General features: G+C 48.1%; 1 protein-coding gene and 1 long non-coding RNA gene across 3 annotated transcripts; one reads left to right on the top strand and one right to left on the bottom strand.

Moving 5' to 3' along the window:
• Positions 1-943: 943 nt before the first annotated feature.
• MS4A1 (membrane spanning 4-domains A1) lies at positions 944-16497 on the bottom strand. The gene is made up of 7 exons (XM_061381648.1): positions 16040-16497; positions 7744-7917; positions 7211-7330; positions 5999-6055; positions 4265-4501; positions 3217-3318; positions 944-2135 (listed from the first exon to the last, which is right to left on the bottom strand). The coding sequence occupies exons 2-7, from the start codon at positions 7900-7902 to the stop codon at positions 1899-1901; spliced, it is 912 nt and encodes a 303-aa protein (XP_061237632.1). The 5' UTR covers positions 7903-7917; positions 16040-16497; the 3' UTR covers positions 944-1898.
• On the top strand, positions 1738-4663 carry LOC133227175 (uncharacterized). Of its 2 annotated transcripts, XR_009729743.1 has the most exons (3): positions 1738-1825; positions 3261-3339; positions 4110-4663. It is a non-coding gene; the product is annotated as an uncharacterized LOC133227175 (long non-coding RNA). The 2 variants fall into 2 exon arrangements; XR_009729742.1 differs by having other exon boundaries at positions 3261-4663.
• Positions 16498-20300: the final 3803 nt, after the last annotated feature.

Below are 20300 nucleotides of genomic sequence, written 5' to 3'. Positions count from 1 at the left end.
TGGTCCTAGTTCACCGCCCCATAGTCCCGGCACATTCTGGGGTGAAGACAGAAAGGAATGTGTTATTAATGACCTACTCCAGGAGAATTTTCCTTGGGAATGTGTGTGTGTGTGTGTGTGTTAGAATATATTGACACGAATAGTCAATGTCTTGACATCTCACGGTTCAAACCCAGACTAGGGTTACGTGAATACGAACTTGAGAATGTTGGAGGCTCCTGTGACCAGGATGTTAACAAGAGTAGAGAAGCTTAGAGGAACACCTTGTTTGAATCAGCTGCTGCAGCTGAGCACACATAGTGTTTTATTCATTTAAAGCCATTTTCAAGAACTTTACACAGAGAAATGCCCCACCTACTTTTTTTTCTCTAATCACCACAAATATCTTTTATCCGTGGTCCTTAACAAAGTGGAAGTGTCCCTGAGGGTGCAAATTGCATCATCTATATACCCGTCAGGGTCTGGCAGCATTTACCATGCAGCAAATGCTCAAACATGGTTGATAGATTTTAGTGATATCTTCCTAGGTTAACGCTCTCTCTGTGTAGGGTAGTAACCTCTCTGAACAAGAATCTAGAGGTAGGGTAAACAGTCCCTGAGATCTGGCATTGTAAGTAATTGTGTTATTTTCGAGCATGATCTTTCTCAGAATGTCTCTAGCACTTAGTATCTGCATTTTATAATCTGACAGCGAATTGTATGTTAGTGAGTTTTTGAAGACTGAATGTTTAAGTTTTTTGTCCCCAAGGGGTAAAACATGATTTCTGATTCTTTTGTGTCTTTCTCAACACCTCTTTCATGCTGGTCAGAGAGCAGCTGCTTGATAAACCTGTTGATTCGGCTCTTATGTAGACACTGGATAGGCAATTCTGTGGTTTCAAGCATTACAGTATTTGAATAAGAAGATCTGAGTATGAAATAAGACTCTCAAAATTACTTGCGGTGACTATTGACAAGTTACATTGATTTATTTGCTTACTGTGTGAACATTGTAAAACAGAGATAGGAATTTTTTTCCTTGATCATGGAAGATCAATGACAATTATTTGATAAAATGTTTTGTGAACTGGAAAACACTGAAAAATGCAAGCACTGATCATCCTTTGCGACTTGGGCATTCATTACGGCATTTGTTTCCGTCATCCTTTCTTCTCTTGCCTAAAGGGGAAAAGTATGTAACATAGACAGTGCAGCCAAGAGCCTAGAGGAGGAGCTAGGAAAAGTTAAGACGGAAGGAGACAGATCCAGGCATAAGCGGTGCTGTTTGTACAGACAGGGCTGAGGACTGGCCCCTTAGAGCTCCTCCAGTGAGACGCAAAGGCAACAGTGTCAGCCCCAAAGAAAGACAGATGGGATAGGTTCTTTACCGTGCCTCATTATTATTATTTTTTACTTTCCTGAAAACAGTGGTACAAAAGAGATCACACACACACACGCACAAATGTAGATGTGGAAGAAATCAAAGATAGCTTAAGGATGGCATGGAGCAGTCACTTACATTTTTCATCTGATACAGAGTCTGCCTATTGCAGAGAGAAAAATGAAAAAACAAACTTCTGCTGCTGCTACTGCTGCTGTGACTACTCTGCTACACCTTGTCCAAGAGTCAGGCCAGTGACAAATCACACTCCACAGCCCTTATTCGGACCTCTCTCTTTTCACTGTAAGAAGGCTGCCTAAGCGAGAAGCACGGTGCGACAGTCTGCTGCAGGGGCCTGTGTTCATACTCTGATGAGGATGGGGAGAAGGGAGCTGTCTGTGGTCACTCCACGCCAAGACCAGAGGAAGACTCGAGGCCACGTGCAGAGCGCCTTCAGAAACGCGGGTGAGTAAGTCTCTGGGAAGCTGTGAACACTAACGCTGAAAGAGAAAAGAAAACAGCAAAAGAAAAAAGCGGTTTAAGGGACACTGTCGTTCTCTATTGGTGAGTCTTCCTGATCTTGGGGGGGCTCTGGAAAGTTCATTTCTGCTTCTTCTTCCTCTTCTTCTTGGACTGGAATAATCTCAATGTCTTCTTCATTCTTTGGTAGGGAAGATATTTCAATCTGCTCAGCCACTTCAATCTGCTCAACCACTTCTTCTTTTATTTCGATCGCCTGCTCCTTTTTTTCTTCAGCTGACAGGAGAACAACGTTCTGGAACACAAAATTGAGCAAACTTTTCTCGACTTTGATCACTGGCACATTTCTCAACAATCTGCACAAATATTGGTATCTCCTGGTTTTTATGCTGTTTTCTAAATGCTTCTGCATACCAGGATTGGTATCCCAGGTGTTCAGATCCTCACCAAACCACTAGTCAAGGCTTATCCTCAAGGCCAGCAAATACTTGCCACCTTACCTGGAATGAACTCACAGTGTTCGGGAAAGAACACTGCGATAACAGAGGAATTTATATTTCGGTTTTGATTGGGCTTTATTGGAGATAACCTCAGGAAAGTATTAGCTTGCTGTCTCTAGTCCTGTTTTCCTCACTTGCAAAATGAAGGCATTAACACTGATTTCTAAATTCTGTTGCAAAGCTGACATCCTATGGTTCTGAAGCCGTCGACAGTTGATCTGTCACTGGGATATTCATATCTCTCAACCGTAGGGCCTCTTTGAACCTGCTGTTTTGGAAGAGAGATTAGGTAGAAAGAAGAGGGGAGAAGGGAGTACTGCAAAATTGGGTTTGGAAAAACTAGTGGCTGTAATCAGCCTTCAGCCTTCTAGGTATGGAAACCTGAAATCAGGAGGCACGACTGAAGTCTAGCAGAGTCCAAGGTTAGTAAGAGGATGCACGGAGCACAGGACCCTTGTACTTCTTTTAACTGCCATGCCCCCGCCCCCTCCCCACCCTGGGAATCCTAGTAGACGTTCAGTGCACAGCTGTTGAGCAAATGAAGTAAGTAGTATTCAGGGTGTGTCACAGTGAAGCAGGATGCCTTGTGGGTACAGGCAGGGAGAGAGCAGGTTGGCCCCTCCAGGTCTGCGCCATCGGGTGGAGACACACAAGTAGTAATGCACCTCCTCCTCCCTGTGGACACAGGCTGCAGTCAGCCCCGGTCAGCCATTTCTCAAATGCGCTGAACATTACTGGTATTTTCTGCTTCCCAGAAATATGCAAGAATCATTTTTTCATGATGCTCCAGACTCATCAGATTACGCCCTCCATAGATGATTTTTTGCAGGTGAGACTTTCCTAAGGGAGGTTGTGAATAGTACAGCTTCTACTTACAGCTTTGGGTCTGGAGCATAGTTTTTTCCATTCATTCTCAACAGTGCCAGCTGTCACAAGTTTCTGGAGGAATGCAAAGATCATCATCACTGCGAAATTGCTCTGAAGAACAGAAAAATGAGGGTAAAAATGTACTAATGAAGATACGAGAATATGGTTAATGCACAGCACATGACCGTTGACTAAAAGTAAATGATTAAAAGGCCAGCTCTGGAGGGAAATGTGACTGACTGTGAGAAATGCTGGCATCTGCATAACCCTAACCCTTAGTGCAGCTCCTGGCACATAACAGAGAGTGTGTGTTGTTGACCGAAAGTAAGGCAGTAATAATTAGTTGAAGAATCAATTCCGTGCAGGTAAGAACAGTTTAATGTGAGTTCCACATGAAACTGGATCCAGCTTTAGGTGGTATAGTGTTACACCAAGGAAATTTCTCCACACCTGGGAGATGTATTTTTTTTCCTTCAAGTGAAGTGAAGTTTTAGTCATTAAAGTCGTGTCCAGCTCTTTTATGACCTCATGGACAGTAACCCGCCAGGCTCCTCTGTCCATGGGATTTTCCAGGCAAGAGTATTGGAGTGGGTTGCCATTTCCTTCTCCAGGGGATCTTCCAGACCCAGGGATCAAACCCACCTCTCCTGCATCGGCAGGTGGATTCTTTACTATTGAGCCACGTGGGAAGCCCTTGAGGCAAATGGCATTTATTACAACTTAGGTTCTTCAATGTTCATCTTAATAATAAAGATTAGTTCCATTAATAGTACTAATAAATGTTAAAGCAAAGGCTTAAATAGCACTTTCTGTGTACCAGACACTGTTCGAAGTGCTTTTCACATGTTAACGCATCCCTCAGAACAGTTGTATAAATACTGTCACCATCTCCCATTTTACAGAGGAAGAAAATGAGACAGAGTGCGATGTGGCCAGAATTCTGCTCAAAAGCACGTAGGCACTAAGCAACAGGCACAGACAGCCTGGACCCAGAGTTGATGATCGTAAGAGAAATGCCGTGTTTCCTTCCGGAAAGTAAATCCCACTTCATACTCACCAGGAACACAAACCGTATCCTGGCACAATATTCCACGGACTGAGAGTTATTCTCATCAGGGTTAGCTCGCTCACAGTTGTTGATGTTAATATACGGCACCTGAGTCTTAATAAGGTTCAGATTCTCCATTTTAAAAAAGTGGGAAATTGTCATATTAAATATGTCCATGATCAAAAAAATTATTCCAGAAATAGCAGCAAAGAGGCTCAAAGAGTTCATTATTAGTCTTCCTGTAAGCTGAAATAAGAGACACAGATACTTATTAATTGAGTCTAATTTCCAATTGGACAATATGAGCTAGGACAGAGTTCCAGATCTTATTTTCCTGACTCATAAAGGTACTACATCTAAATCCTGCTAAGTCCTGTCTCTCTTGGCTGTTTTAGCGTCTTTGTCACTGTAAAATAAACACCTTCCTGTCTACACCTTGTCTCGCTCTCGGTCCTCCTCACCTCATTTATGCCACCCATCCAATCAGTTCATCGAGAAAATGTTCTAAAGCGATCCTTGTACTTCCTTTAGCTGCCAGGGCCCACCCCTTCCCCCCTCCCCCCCGCCCCCTGGAATCCTAGTAGACGTTCAGTGCACAGCTGTTGAGCAAATGAAGTAAGTAGTATTCAGGGTGTGTCACAGTGAAGCAGGATGCCTTGTGGGTACAGGCAGGGAGAGAGCAGGTTGGCCCCTCCAGGTCTGCGCCATCGGGTGGAGACACACAAGTAGTAATGCACCTCCTCCTCCCTGTGGACACAGGCTGCAGTCAGCCCCGGTCAGCCAGCCACCTCCCAAAACAAACACACTTAGGGCTGGCGTCCTGGGTAGGGCTCGCCACCTTGCAGGGATGACGAAGGGTCAAAACCAGGACGATTCACGCAACAAGCACCACAATGACGTGTGGTTACTGAAGATTATCTTACAACACGGACATTTCATCCCTGGTTGTGTGACCTACAGATCAAGTCAGTACGACGGGCTGTACTTTAAATACAACTTCATCTTCATAAACAGTTGTTTTCCCCACAAAGTGAGTTTGTCAGACCACCTCTAGAGGGGAGCCATCTCAATCTCTCATGGACTTCGGAAGTGACTTAAATTAGGAAGACCTTAGTAAATGTAGAAAAGTTGAAGAAGGAAGCCTGCTGGTAAACTCTTGACCTGTAGAGAGTCAGGGGGTCTACCTGGGTGTGAATGTGTCCTGAGGAGTTCCATGAGCAAGACCCCTCTAGCTCCTTATAGCCCCTGAAGCACCTTCATATACTTTATCCTGCATATACGTTACTCTGTTTTATCCTCAGGACAGTTTCATATGGTAGCAAGGACTGTTATCTCCATCTCTTAGGTGAAAATTTAGAGGTACGTAGGGGGAAGCTGGCTTGCCCAAGGCTACAGCTCAAGGTTAACTAAGACTTGAGTCAACCACGGTCTTGATTAGACCATTTTCCTCAATGCTGATCTGAGAGAACAGACACGACTTTCAAAGAGATCTCAGTCTCTTGCAGCATCTCTCATTCCTGAGACCATAAGCCTGCTCTTCATCGATCTGCCTCTGTTTCCACGGACATCCCGTTTTCACGTTTGTTATGAACCAGTCACAGTAGCATCATAGAGGATCTTTCACTTCTGGGGATTGAGGGGTAACTGCTACTGTGACTCCAAGGGTCTTCCAGGGTCCTTGTTTCCAGCTGAGAAAGCAGACACTGCTCTGATGTGCGGGAAAGGAGGGCATGTGTTACTTGCCATGCTCTGTGTGGAGTTCTTCTCCGCTGCTGCCAGCAGTGATCCAGAAATGATGAACTGTAAAAAAGAGAGGTGGTGGGTGGGGAGAGATGGGAGAAGCAGCAGGGAGAGGGGCAGAGAGGAAGATCACCTTTTAATGTGGAGAAGCGATTGTGAAAAAGCTGTCCACCCTTTCAACCACTTTCCCTGCCCTTTTTAATGGACTCATTTATTTTTCAGCACATATTTCTCCACTATTCAGGCTCAACCACACTAAATCCATGCCTTTCATTCAACCAGCTGGGGATCTGTGACTAGGCACTTAGTAAAACCAGAGGCAGAACTCACATTTCCATGTCAATTGGTACTCACACTGTGAATTTAAAAGTTTTATTTTTAGCTTTCCATTTTTTAAAACAATTTGGGGACTTGTTCTTTGGAGTCCACCGTGTTTTCAATGACTGATGGCAATGATGAGTGAACTGACGCAGAAGAGGCACTTGGCCTCACGTAGCAGGCGCATCATTAAAATGTGGGCTGCTACCGGAAGTGATCACTGTTTCTCGTGTTCCTGTTCTACTCTTCAAGCTGTAAAATGGAGGAAACTCTGGCTCTAGTCGATCTCTCCTTGCCCTGAAAATTTCAGTCCTGAACCTGTCTTCAGAGCTCATCTGTGAAAGTGTAATGGGGATAAAGACATCACTGCCTCACACCTCACGCACACAGGGTGGCAGACTTGGAAAGCTGCACGTGGAGCAGCCATGAGGATTACTGCTCCGCTGACAGGCGAGGGGGGTTTACTTGGCATGAGACTGTTTCACCACACGAGACAGGAACTAAAGAGAATCGTCCGGAAGAAGGGCCAGGTGGGAGGAGCTGCAATGCCCCTGCCCACTCTTGCTTTCTGAAACACCAAACCCGTACAGTCTAGGACCCACCCAGCTCCACCCGGCCGTTGAGTTTGGAGAGGTCGTCCTTGGAGCGGTCTTCCCCCGCTGTGGACATCCACGTCGGGCCCCGTTCTCTGAATTCCCAAGAAGTGTGACCAGTGACTCAACCATGAGACTCGGGCTCAACTCAGCCTCTTTTTCCTCTAAATCACTTCAACCAGACAACCTGTTCCCCACTCCTATGCTTTCCTCAACACATAGGTGATCTGGTATATTCCTGTGGAGCTGCTTTGAACTTTTTTGTCTGCATCACTCCCCATTAAGGTTACTAGGTTTTACTCACCATGATGCCTCCCCAGAGAGGGTACCACAAGGTTACACAGATGGGCATGTAGACGTCCATGTGGATCAGCATGAGGCTGCCCAGGGCAATGTGGAACAGCCCGTTCATGATCTGGACAGCCTGCGGGGAGGAGAGGGGCGCTGACGGCGGAACTTCCGCAGGAGGGCGGAAGGGCGGTGTGAGATGTCCAGAGCAAGCGTTCAAGGGCCCCAAGACCTTTGTCATCTTCAGATTCATTTTCCCCACCACCCCGGCATTTCCATGGCAGGTATACTGGGATACTGGTGATGAATTGGGATGGAGGCCCCTAACTGTGCAAGTCTCAGGATCGGGGCAGGGGAGCATAAACCACAGTAATCTCTGCATCCCTGGTTTGACCACCCCCCCGCCCCACAGCCCATGTCAGACATAAAGAACACCTCATGTTGGATCAAATACCTTCTAGTCAGGTTGAATCCTGTACCTGGCCTGTAGCAGCTGCTTTTAGAGGCCAGAGAGTCCCTAGGATGTGGAATGCAGGGTGACTGACTTACCCCCAGAGCCTTCGCTTCCCTCATGAAGAAGCTCTGTGTGGGGCCCACCACCACAGGCACCCTCCTGGGAACCACTTTCTGAGCAGCATGCATGGCAATGGGACCTTTCAGAGGCTCTGCTGGGAAGGCTCCAACCATTGAATTCCTGGGTGTCGTCATTTCACCCTCAGACTCCTGAAGATAAGTAATAAAATGAGAGGAAACAGGACTGTTAGCTAACTTCTACCTTGTCGTGAATCTGAATAGTTTCCTCTGTGTTCTCTGCAAGGCGTCACTGAAGACAGTCAGAGCCTCTTCCTACTGGCTTTGGATCTGAGGCAAAGCCTCCTTCCACGTTCTGAGACAGGGTCTGGGGGAGCATCTCAGACAAGGTATGACAAGTGGAGTATTTCCTGCCTGATCAGTAATTGAGGATGTCAGAGTCATCAGTGATTCTGGCCCTGCAGTGTGAATTTCTGAGCCCTAAGGGCACCCATTAAAAGACGCTTGCTCCTGGGAAGAAAAGCTATGACCAACCTAGACAGCATATTAAAAAGCAGAGACATTACTTTGCCAACATAAGTCCGTCTAGTCAAGGCTATGGTTTTTCCTGTGGTCATGTATGGATGTGAGAGTTGGGCCATAAAGAAAGCTGAGCACCGAAGAACCGATGCTTTTGAACTGTGGTGTCAGAGAAGACTCTTATGAGTCCCTTGGACAGCAAGGAGATTCAACCAGTCCATCCTAAAGAAAATGAGTCCTGAATATTCATTGGAAGGACTGATGCTGAAGCTGAAACTCCAATACTTGGGCCACCTGATGTGAAGAACTGACTCATTTGGAAAGACCCTGATGCTGGGAAAGATTGAAGGCGGGAGGAGAAGGGGACGACAGAGGATGAGATGCTTGGATGGCATCACTGACTCGACGGACATGAGTTTGAGCAAGCTCCAGGATATGGTGAAGGACAGGGAGGCCTGGTGTGCTGCAGTCCATGGGATCAGACACGACTGAGCGCCTGAACAACAATATGAAAGGAATGATTTCCATGAGGCCAGACTCTTACATCTTCCCATACATAGAAAAGCACTGAATTCCCTAACTTGGAAGGTCTGATTTCCTTTAATTAACAGTAACATCTTGATGTTCAGGCTACCTGCCTTTTGCTTCCAAACTTCTGAATGACCTGGCGCCTTCCCTCGGCTCTTCAGGGCAGTTCTCTCAGGATTCCTTGAGATGCTGCTTCCTGGGCTTAAGTCCTAAAAACTTCTGCCAAATAAAAGAACATCCTCGACCTTTAGGTTGAGCCTGTTTTTAGATGTACAGGTGTCTGGCTCAGGGCCCCCTGCCAGCACTCTCGACACCCACACGAGGGTCACGGTTTTTCTTTGTGGAGAAGGTCACACTCGTTAACTTGTGTGTTCTGTGCGTCCGTCACCCGTGGCTGCTTCTCTTGTGCTTTAATACAAGAAAATGTACTTTTCACGGGCTTCTCCTTGTCCTCTGCTTATCTGCTTTTGTCCGTGGTGATGGGCCAGAGTCACCGTGGTGGAAGATGGTGAAGACTGTGCCTGCAGTCAGGAGGGGCCAGTACAGTCTGCCCTGCTCCCACTAACTCTGCAATCTTGAGTACGTCACCTCAGGGAGGTTCTCGAAGGTGCTGTGTAAGACGGTGGCCTCCTGAATCATACATCAGACTGCCTAGGTTCAGATCATGATTTCCCTGTTTGCTGTGAAACTTTGGGCAAGTTCTTCAAACTCTGGGCCTCAAGTTCTTCAGCCATAAAACAGGGGCAGTGATAATTCCGGTCTCGTACGGTTGCTTTAAGACTTCAGTGGCCCTATGGCCTGTGTGCCTCAGCCGGGGGCAGCTCAGACCTCAGCATCGCGAAGAAGCCTTCCCCGAGCCCTCAGTCCACAGCGCGGCCTCCCGATGACTCTCCCGCAGCTGCTCCCTTTCTTTGCTTCGTGGTCACTCACTGTGAGTAGCTGCTGTGTTTGCCTGCTTCTTTATCGTTTGTCTTTCCCTACTAGAGCATACATCCCTTGCGTTTCTTCTTTACTATTCACAGCACGCCTGGGACTTCCCCAGAGGTCCAGTGGCTAAGACTCCACTCTCCCACTGCAGGGGGCCCGGGTCCCATCCGGGATGAGCCATCTGCCGCAACCAAGAGTTTGCACGATGCCACCAGAGACCCCGCATGCCGCGGTGAAGAGGGAGGGGCCTCGTGCCGCCCCGAGACCCGGAGATAGTCGGCCAAGTAAGCGAGTACGTTTAAAAGTAATGAAAGTGAGCCTGGGTTGAGAAGTGTCCTCGTGAAGGTAACTGAAGAAGTGGATGCAGGTGAAGCACCCATGTCTGAAGCCTTCGCTTCTTTTGTTCTTGCTCCTGTCCTTACCATGATTTCCTTTAGGAGCATTTGTTTCTATTTTTTTTCCCATCTGAAAAATGAGACCGATACACCTTTCACAGACAGGTTGTGATAAATAAGTATGTTAACGTAAGTGAAAATGCCCCGTACATAGGAGAAAGTAAATGTGGTCTGATCTCTGGGTTCTGAACAGAAATGTCCCTTTCCGGTTCTGACACTTTAAGACTGTTCTACCTTCTTCATCGTGTGACCCCCTTCGTAATTCATTTCTTTGGGTCAGTTACTGGCATGAATTCCGCGGAGCCTTTCCTGGGCCCTGGAAGTCTTCCTTTAGGGACACAGAGTTCGTGTTGTCCTCATTGACTGAGTCACGTGAGTGGCCTTGGAGGCCAAGGCTGTGCATCCCGCGTGCTTATCTCTGGGCGCCTGCCGGGGTGCTGAGGACAGGTGTCGGGAGCCTCCCAGGCCCCGTCCTGTGCCCACTTCCCAGTAACACAAACATTCTGGGTCTGGCACCTCATCTGAGCCTCACGGGGGAGACGGGAGGAAGCATTGCCTCGCTTGTGCAGAAACGGCAGCAAGGACACAGAGGCGTGAGTAACTTGTTCAAAGTCACAGCCACCAGGGATTGAAAATGAGGGCTTGGCAGAAATAGAGGCATCATTACAGAGAACAAACATACGAATCACCAAGCTGGGGAAGGGCGCAGGGATGAGCTGGGAGATTGGGGCTGACGTCTGCACACGCCCAGGCGTGAAGGAGCTGACTAATGCCACTGCTGTGGCACAGGGAGCCCCGCACAGTGTTCCCTGATGTAAACGGGAAGGAGATCCGAAAACGAGGGGGATGTGTGTTTATGTAATAGCTGGCTGACTTGGATGGACGGCGCAAACTAACAACAACACTTTAAAGCAACTACACGCCAATAAAAATTTTAGAAAATGAGGGCTAAGACCTACCCAACACAGTATTTATGATACCAGGCTGCTTTGTCTCCCGTGGGGAACAGGAATTTAGCCTTTCCTTTGTGAAGCTTTTCCTTCTAATTCATATAAATGTACGATTTGGGAGATTATAAATCAGTTGAAAGCAGAATAGCTGTCTGAGCCGTGGTTGAAGGAACGAGGAGAGGCTGTGGGTTTGTCACACCTGATGTTTGCCCCGTCTCTAGACTGCCAGATGCCAGGTGGTCTCAGGGACCTGCTTTGCACCACAAACCTCCCCACAAGACCGCCAACAAAAGGCAATATATTAACATAGACCACTAAAGGAGTTTACAAAGTCATTTCTGGTGAGCAGGCGGAGTTTTCAGCGCCAGTCTGAACCTCAGAAACCATTCTGTTTGTTTGACAAATGAGGAAACTGTGGCGCGGGGATGGGACATGCCTTGTTGGAGACCTTGCCCTTGGGATTTCCCTGGTGGTCCAGCGGTTAAGACTTTGTGCCTCCAATTCAGGGGGTGCAGGTTCGATCCCTTGGGGAACTAAGATCCCCCAGGCTGTGTGCAGTGCAGCCAAAAAAAATGTTGACGTACTCCCATAATTACCATGAGTAATAAATGATGGACACGTTTTTTAAAAAAAGACCTTGCATGTAGTGACAGAGCCAAACCCAGGGCCCTTAGGCTGGTGCCTTTCTCTGCACTGCAGGCTGGACCACATGGAGCTGTTCACGGAGCGCCTGCTCCGTGCCAGGGATATTGGGTACCTGGCTCCAGCTCTCCCACACCTTTCCTACTAACTGGGCGTTTTGTCTTTCTGCGGGCATGGAAATGGGAGTTCTGAGAACTTAGTTAATTCTCCCACGGTTAAGCATGGAAGGGGCTTCCCTGGTGGCCCAGTGGTAAAGAACCTGCCTTCCAATACAGGAAGTGTGAGTTGGATCCCTCGGTCGGGACGATCCCCTGGAGTAGGAAATGGCAACCCACTCCAGGGTTCTTGCCTGGGGAACCGCATGGACAGAGGAGCCTGGCGGGTCCACGGGGCCACAAAGAGTCAGACATGACTTAGCAACTAAACAAGAATAACAAGTATGGAGTGAGCCGGGGTCTCCTTGCTTCTCTCCAGAGCCAAGGTCATCAGTTATCTGGACAGAAGGCGATGACTGGACTACTGTTGTTTTAATGTCTCCTTATTTCTCAGCTGCTTAAGGTTATATTATTGGTGACATAAACCTTTTATGTGAACAAGTCCTGCCAGGGCTGTGTCAGCAATGACTGATGGCACTAATGACTTTGGAGGGGAATATTTTGTTTCTCTTAGAATGATGTCTCACTCTGACAAGTATATTTCTACAAAACCTTCAACACATATATTACTGTAAATGGTAATTTATAAACACAGACATACTTGTTTCTCTATGCTACTTCATTTTTTCATGGAAATAACTATATATATACCAGAGAAGCCCATATAAATATATATATATATATATATATATATATATATATATTTATAGCAGGTTATTGTAGACTGACTACTGAAAAGATTTTATTCATTTTATTCTCTGGGGATATATGAAACTGGGCCACGCGCTCATCAGAATACTGTAGATTCCTGCAGCCTTACCCTGTGCACTTTTTTCTTTAATTGTTCACTGTGACTTTTTGTCCCCGCCGGTGTCTTTTCCAGCACACGGTTAGGCTCAGAGACCAGTGGGTACACTTGGTAGCGATGACTGATCACATTGGTCAAATGTGGTCATAAGAGGGTTTTATTCTCACTGAACTATACTAAAAGCAGGACTGTGTTGATCAGACCCTGCCCTGTGTTATTAGAGCAACTTCTGCAAATCGTTTGGGGTTTGTGAACAGCGCCCACACGGTTCCCCTGTCCATCTATACTGAAGACCATCCCACAGCCTTTATGGGTTTTGGTTTGAATAATGACTTTTAGGTCCAATAAGCCCATCCTTTACTCAGAAGCTCAAAGCTGCACAGCTCTTGTTACCTCAGCTTCCTCCTTTGCCACTCAAAATAGTTTTCCTTTTCCCCTCGCGGCCTCCGGAGCGCCTGTCTCTGAGGAAGCGTGACCTCACTTCCTCCCTGCTGCCGGTGCCCCTCCGCCCGTCTCCTTTCACTGCGGTCTAATTCTTCAGAGATCTGCCCTCGCGTCTCCGGCTCTCGTTCTGTTCATGGAGGATAAGGCGGAAAGAGCTCTGCTGTTTGTGGGCCCCAGCTCTGTTGCTTGCTGCCTTGGTGATCTGATCTCTCCAGTCAGCGTTTTGTTTTGAGAACATGGGATAATTTCAACGTAAGGCGCTCAGAGGATAACTGTCACTGGAACCTTTTGTTTTGTTTTTGTTTTTTAATTTTTAATTTTTTTTAAATTGGAGGATAACTGTTTTACAGTGCTGTGCTGGTTTCTGCCACACAGCAGCATGAACCAGCCGTATACAGATGTACATGCCCTCCCTCTGAGCCTCCCGTCCCTGTGCTATGCAGCGGCATCGCACTAGCTGTCTGCTCTGCGTACACACGCTCGTGTGTATACGCCAGTGCTACCGCTTCTATTCGTCCCGCCCTCTCCTTCCCCCGCGATGTCCACAACATTCAGAACAGAACGAAGAACCTTCGTTAGGATTAGCAGGTACTGCAGTGTCCCCCAGCCCCAAAGCCCCTTCCTCTACCCCGGGCCTGCCCCGGCCACTTCCCAGCCCCACCCCAGTCCTGTGCCCCAGCGGCTCAAGCGCTTCCTGTCTCCCTCCACCGCCTCACCACCCACTTACTCCTCGACACTCCGCGGCTAGTTCCTGCCGGAGCCACTCGGCTGAAACCGCTCTTTTCAAGGACTGTGCTGCAGGGATTTCCCTAGAGGCCCAGTGGTTTAAGACCCTGCGCTTCCACCTCAGGGAGCACGGGTTCCATCCCTGGTCTGGGAACCGAGATCCTGCGTGTCACTGTGGTCCTGCATGCCACGAGCTGGGGGCGAGACAGCTCCAAGAGATAAAAAGTGTGCTGTTGAGCCAGGCACCAGCCCTCAGACAGCTTCATGTCCGTATCCCTGCCTCCCTGGCTTGGAAAGCTGGAGCCATATTCCTCTCCAGCTCTTTCGTCTCTACGTGGAGCCAGTGGCCAAGTCCTGCCTTTTCTACCTCTGCAAGGGATCCTGGTTTGCAGGTGGACCTTTTTCTTTTTTCTTTTTACTGCCAGTGTCACCCCATGAGTGAGATTCTCGTTTCCTTTCCTGGTCTAGCACAAAAATCTTACTTTTCTGACTTTCATCTCTCTTTCCTAATCCATCCTCTGTGTGGCCACTAGAGCAGGCTCTCTAAATCCCTGCTGAAGTTATACTTTTTCCTGCACTCGAACTCATCTCTGATCCATCATCGCCTGCTGGAGAAACCCTCCACCTGGCTGCTCACAGACTCTACATGACTCTTTTTTTTTTTTTTTTTTACAGTTTCAGACTTTGCTTTATTCTAAGAGTTTAGGCTTAAGAAGCATTGCCCATCTCTTGGTTTTTAGAAACACTGGTGGTCTCAACATGGTTTCTTAAACTCACATCCGTACACTGCCCACAAAGCCACTGGTCTGGACACATCTCCTGCCTCCCAGGCAGCACTACTGGTAAAGAACCCGCCTGCCAATGCAGGAGACACAAGAGACGTGGGTTCAATCCATGGGTCAGGGAGATCCCCTGGAGGAGGGCATGGCAACTCACTCTAGTGTTCTTGCCTGGAGAATCCCATGGACAGAGGAGCCTGGCGGGCTACAGCCCAGGGGGCCGCAAAAGAGTCAGACAGACTGAGCACACACACATGGAAGGCTCTTCCTGGGCAGAAATTCTTCAAACCCCCAGCTCTTTGCATTCCTTCAGTTCAGTTCAGTTCAGTCGCTCAGTCATGTCTGACTCTGTGCGACCCCATAGACCACAGCCCACCAGGCTCCCCCGTCCCTGGGATTCTCCAGGCAAGAACACTGGAGTGGGTTGCCATTTCCTTCTCCAATGCATGAAAGTGAAAAGTGAAAGTGAAGTCACTCAGTCGTGTCCAACTCTTAGCGACCCCATGGACTGCGGCCCACCAGGCTCCTCCATCCAGGGGATTTTCCAGGCAAGAGTGCAAGAGTGGAGTGCCATTGCCTTCTCCCTTTTCTACACACTGTGAGCTAATAAATAAGAAACTGAATCGCTTTCCTGGGCAGCTTTACACACACTCAGGTGTCAGACCAAAAGGCAACCATTTCCCCTCACCTGTTGATCAGTGAGCTGAGACCGTTTTATGGGAGTGTTGCTGGTTTCAGGAAAGAACCATGACAGGGTTAGGTCATCTCTTTCAGCCTTCACTAGATCCTTCTCGCACCGCCACCCACCCCACCAGCAGCGGCTGGGATGGATTTGAGGCAGGGTTTTGTGTTCAGTTTGCTGTCCACCAAGCCCCTCCAGAAACTTCTAGCCCGAGAGGCTTACCAACACCTACTGCTATTCACATTTAGTGCGATATCTCTGGAGACAAAAGCATTTAAAGCGAGAGGCGTGTTGTTTTCATAATAGCCGTGCCTGATTATTTTCTCACTTGGTACAGGGCCATTCTAGGAGCGTCGGGACTTTAGCTCGTTTATTCTTCATAGTGCAGGGGTATTACTGCTGCCCCCATTTTACAGATAAGGAAACCGAGGAATATTGAGGTTCAGTAACTTGGTGGTGGTGGAGCTCAGGTTGGAGCCCAGCAGGTAGTAAGCATGCTTTAATCTACATATTGCAGTCTGCTGCTTTTGTAGAATGACCCAGAGTTGACTGGCCCAGGCCATTCTTGAGAGAGAGAGCAGTTACGATGGTAGGTGGACCGCACGTCTTGGTTTTGCCCCTCCTCAGATGAAGACACTGCCAGAAAACCCGACCAGGGAAGCCCTAGAATCAAAGCTGAGACTGTTGTCTCATGAACTGTCCTGTGTCTTATCCATCACTGCCTCACAGTCACTTAAACAGAGCAAATGGATTCCTTACCTGAGTCTCCGAGGTCTCAAGGCTCAAGGGCTGATGTGTGGGTTCTGGCCGCCGAGTTCACCTCACCAGCTCGTTTCCCCAGGACACGGGGGCCAGAGTGAGTGGGGCCAGGCCTGGGAGCGCCGAGGGATACCAGGTGACAGGAAGTCAGGGGCTTCTGCTGCCTTGGGCTCTGTGCTGATGGCTTGGGTTTAATACACAGTTATGAGAGCCGGAGGATATACAAAGAAGTTCCGCCATACCAGGAGGTTTCACTTCTTGAAAAAGACCCCAGGGACTGCCAGGCGTACTTCACGCTGCCTTAATTAGGACTGTGTACCCCCGCCCTGCAAGCAGGTGTGGATGGTCCCCAAGGGCAAGAAGGGCTCTAGAAATTCTCCCAAGGAGGGCTGTTAGGACTCTCCCTTTTTCCATTTGCTGTGGGAGGAGGCATCCGCGCAGAGCGATGCGGGGTCACCTAGCCCTTCCAGTGGAAGGGGTGTGTGCCCTCTGCACCCTCATTGGCCCATACGTAGAGTTCTAGTGGGACCATGAGCGTCTCATGTTGAATTTAGTAGAGATGGCCTAAAAATATTGTTCGGTGCTATAGAACGAGCCCCCGGAAGCCTTAGGTGGGAGCTCCACATTTGGGGTGTCACTGAAATAGCGCCTTTACCTCCACGCCCGCCGTCTCCCTCCGCCTGTCTAGTCCCCGTGTCCTCTCTGCAGCAGGGGCTGGAGCCGTGTGACTCCGGAGCCCAGAGCCGGATCAGAGGGGGTGGAGGAGGATGATGGCCGGGAGAGCGAGATGGAAGATGGATCAGACCAAATCAGAATGGAGCAGCAAGCAAAGAGAGCTTTGTCCAAAGATGCTGTGCCCCTTGCCCTACAGTATACAACCTTTTTGTTCATAGTTTGGATTCTCCCTGACTTTTACATTTTCATATCTGTTAATTTATCTCATCAGAGACCCAGGGCTACAGTTGGGCAGTCGTTTGCCGAGTCTAAAGGGCCGAAACACGGCAGCTCTGCGGCTGAACCTGACGTCAGTTCACGCCCTCTCTCTTGCTCTCTCTCTCTTCTCTATTTCTCCCTCTTTTCTTTAAGGTGATCTGGAGTCAGATGATTAACACCAAGTAAAAGTCGTTCTGGAGGCTGGCGTTTGAACAGGGAACTTGCTGCGGTGGAGCACACACAGGTAGAAGCCACGCGGCCGCCTCTCACTGACGTCGCAGAGTGGGGAGGTGGACACGTGAGACCCCCGTCCGTTCCGGCTGCGGGTCTGCGCGTATCTGCTGAGGCGCTTCGACAGCCGGCAACGTCCCAGGGTCTGAGTCGTGGAGGACTGTGAGGCCTGAGGCCTTCCAGGCCTTCCCTGGTGGCTCTGCGATGAAAGAATCCGCCTGCAGTGCGGGATATGCAGGAGACAGGATTCGCTCTCTGGGTCAGCGAGATCCATCCCCCGGAGAAGCAAAGGGCAACCCACTCCAATACGCTTGCCTGGGAAATCCCATGGACAGAGGAGCCTGGTGGGCTACAGTCCACGGGGTTGCAAAGAGTCAGACACGACTAAGTGACTAACACTTTGGCTTTTTTTTGCTCTTGCATCAGCAGGTGGATTCTTTACCACTGAGCTACTTTTGCAGTTACGTTGCCCGCCATTTTCCAGCAGTCATAGAATGCACTCACATGGGCTTAGCCCTGCACAATGCCTAAACAGAGCAGCAAATCTGTGTCTGTGGCCGCTAGTTAGACCTCTTTTCCCCTCAGGATGAGTGGAGCACAACCGGTCTGGGAGGCTCCCGATACCACTAAGCCGTACAGGTGTGGATGGTCCTTGGTTTCTCTGTGAGTTCTAGTGGGACCATGAGCGTCTCCCTGATAGTTTCCACATTTGGCATTTCTCCCGCAGAAAATCAGCAGTGTCCATGCTGACAGTATGTTCACACTTTTAGTTAATTTATCTCATCAGATTCACGGCAGCTCTGCGGCTGAACCTGACGTCAGTTCAATTGGTGATCTGTCAGATGATTAACACCAAGTAAAAGTCGTTCTGGAGAAGTCGTGGAGGACTGTGAGGCCTGAGGCCTTCCAGGCCTTCCCTGGTGGCTCTGCGATGAAAGAATCCGCCTGCAGATATGCAGGAGACAGGATTCGAGCGAGATCCACTACAGTCCACGGGGTTGCAAAGAGTCAGACACGACTAAGTCACTAACACTTTGGCTTCTTTTTGCTCTTGCATCAGCAGGTGGATTCTTTACCACTGAGCTACCAGGAAAGCCCCTTCCTTCTGCTTTGAGGGACTACTTTATATTAAAAAAAAAAACATTAGTTGCATATCTGCTTATATGCCAAACACTGTCCATGTAACACCTATGGTATTGATTCCGTTTTATTAACTGTGGGAACCAAAGTCCAGAGGAAATGGGGGAAACGGACTCTGAGGCACAGAGTAAGTGATAGTGATGTTTGGGAAGCAAGATAACTGCAGTCATACGTTTCAAAGAAAGCCCGCCATTTTCTGAGCGATTTTTACATTCCAAGCAGTCATAGAATGCACTCACATTTCATTTAAGGCTCCCAGTAAACACGTTAGTTAGGTAGTATCATTACATTTTAGTGTAGGAATTTAAAGCTCACAAAGGTTAAATGTGTTCAAGTCACTTTGCTTTAAAGGTCAAAACCAACGCCTGACTTAAAAGCCTTAGTATTAGATGACAGGCCCCTCCTCCTCCAATATATCTTAAACCCTACCCATCAGAACCCTACCCATTGGCTACCATCTACTTTTCCTCGGAACCCCACTCCCCCGCCCTCTGCCCTCAATTATGCCTTTTCCTTCCAGCTTAGAGCAGAAATGAAAACCTGCTTGTTTGTTCTTGAGGCATGCTGTTTTCCCCATGCCTAAAGAAGCAGAGGATAACAGGATTTAATGTTAGGGATTTTGATTCAAATCCTGAACTAAATCATGCTCCCTTTTGTGGTCTGAGAGTTAGCCACTCGGAGCCTCAGTCTGTGATGTGGGCTAGTTAGACCTCTTTCAGGGTGTCAGTGACAAGCGAGTGATGACAGAGGTGAGACCCCAACTCTTCCCAGGCAGCTGCCATCAAAGGGCGGTCTGGGAATCTCTGGGAGTTTCTTGAGACCCTGGTAGGAGGCCTGTGACCTCAGAACAATTTTCATCATAATACTAAGGCCTTGTGTCCCCTCTTCATGGATGTACAGCAGCATTCTCCACCGGCTGCAGGACGTGAGGCGCTGCAACAGGTCGAATGCAGGAGCAGCGAGAGAATCTAACTGTCTCCGTCAAGAGCGAAGCAGTGGTTTCCAAGTTTTGCTCTGCATTGCAATTACCTGGGAACCTTCAAAAAATACTGATGTCCTTCTCTTACCACATTCTGATTTAATTGGTACGAGGTGGTATGTGGTGCATTGGGGTTTCTGAAAGTTCCCCTTGAATGTGCAGTCAAATTAAATGGGGATTTGTTTTTCAATGGATATAAAGTTACACAAGATGAGTAAGTTTTAGAGATCTGCTGTCCAGCAGAGTATTTATAGTTAATAATATGGTATTGTGCACTTGAAAATAGGCTAAAAGGATAGACCTAATATTAAGCATTGTCACTAAAATCTAACTAAAACCAAAACCCACAAAGGACAGAAGGACCACTTTGGAAGTGACGGGTAGGCTGAGCGGCTTGGTGATGGTACCGGGCATATGTGCACATAAATGTGTGCAGTTTTTTGGTGAATAAACTGTAACTCAATAAAGCTAAAAATAAAAGAATCTCACGTAACCCTAAAAAAAAGATTTACAAAACTATATCAATGTTACTGTCCACACTAATTCTTATTTTTTAAAATAGAGTTATTTTAGTAAAAATATTACCTGTATTAATGTGTAATGATCAGTTAAATATTTTTTCAGAGTGTCAAGGGGTTCTGAGACCAAGGATCTAAAAGATGTCAGTGTGTTGGCCTAGAGAGTAAGACTTTGGGCTCTGGAGCTGGATTATCTGTTGAGACATGACTTTGCCATTGCAAACTTTGTGCCCTTGGGTACTTGACTTACCCTCTGTATGCTTCAGCTTCACTGGGGCCACAAAATGAGTATAATAATAAGGCCTGCCTTTTAGATTTGTGTGTGTGTGAGGTTGAATAAGCAATGCCCCTGAAGCAGGTGGCGTGGTGCCTGAAAGCTGCAGTGCCTGCTGCCATCACCTGCCAGTGGTTATAAGTGGCTGACGTCGGTCAGTGTGCCCTGTGGGCCTAGCCGTCCTTG

The sequence above is a fragment of the Bos javanicus genome, chromosome 15 (assembly GCF_032452875.1).
Source record: "Bos javanicus breed banteng chromosome 15, ARS-OSU_banteng_1.0, whole genome shotgun sequence".
Taxonomy (NCBI): Eukaryota; Metazoa; Chordata; class Mammalia; order Artiodactyla; family Bovidae; genus Bos; species Bos javanicus.
Note: the sequence above shows the minus strand (reverse complement) of the source record. Positions and strands in the feature narration are given on the sequence as shown.

Excerpts from the sequence above, each read along its gene's own strand:
- MS4A1 (XM_061381648.1), bottom strand. The coding sequence starts at position 7,902 with ATGACGACACCCAGGAATTCAATGGTTGGAGCCTTCCCAGCAGAGCCT. Across the intron at positions 7,331-7,743 it reads GGGAAGCGAAGGCTCTGGGG|GCTGTCCAGATCATGAACGG; the intron begins GTAAGTCAGTCA and ends TCCTCCCCGCAG. Across the intron at positions 2,136-3,216 it reads TATGCTCCAGACCCAAAGCT|AACGTTGTTCTCCTGTCAGC; the intron begins GTAAGTAGAAGC and ends TTTGTGTTCCAG.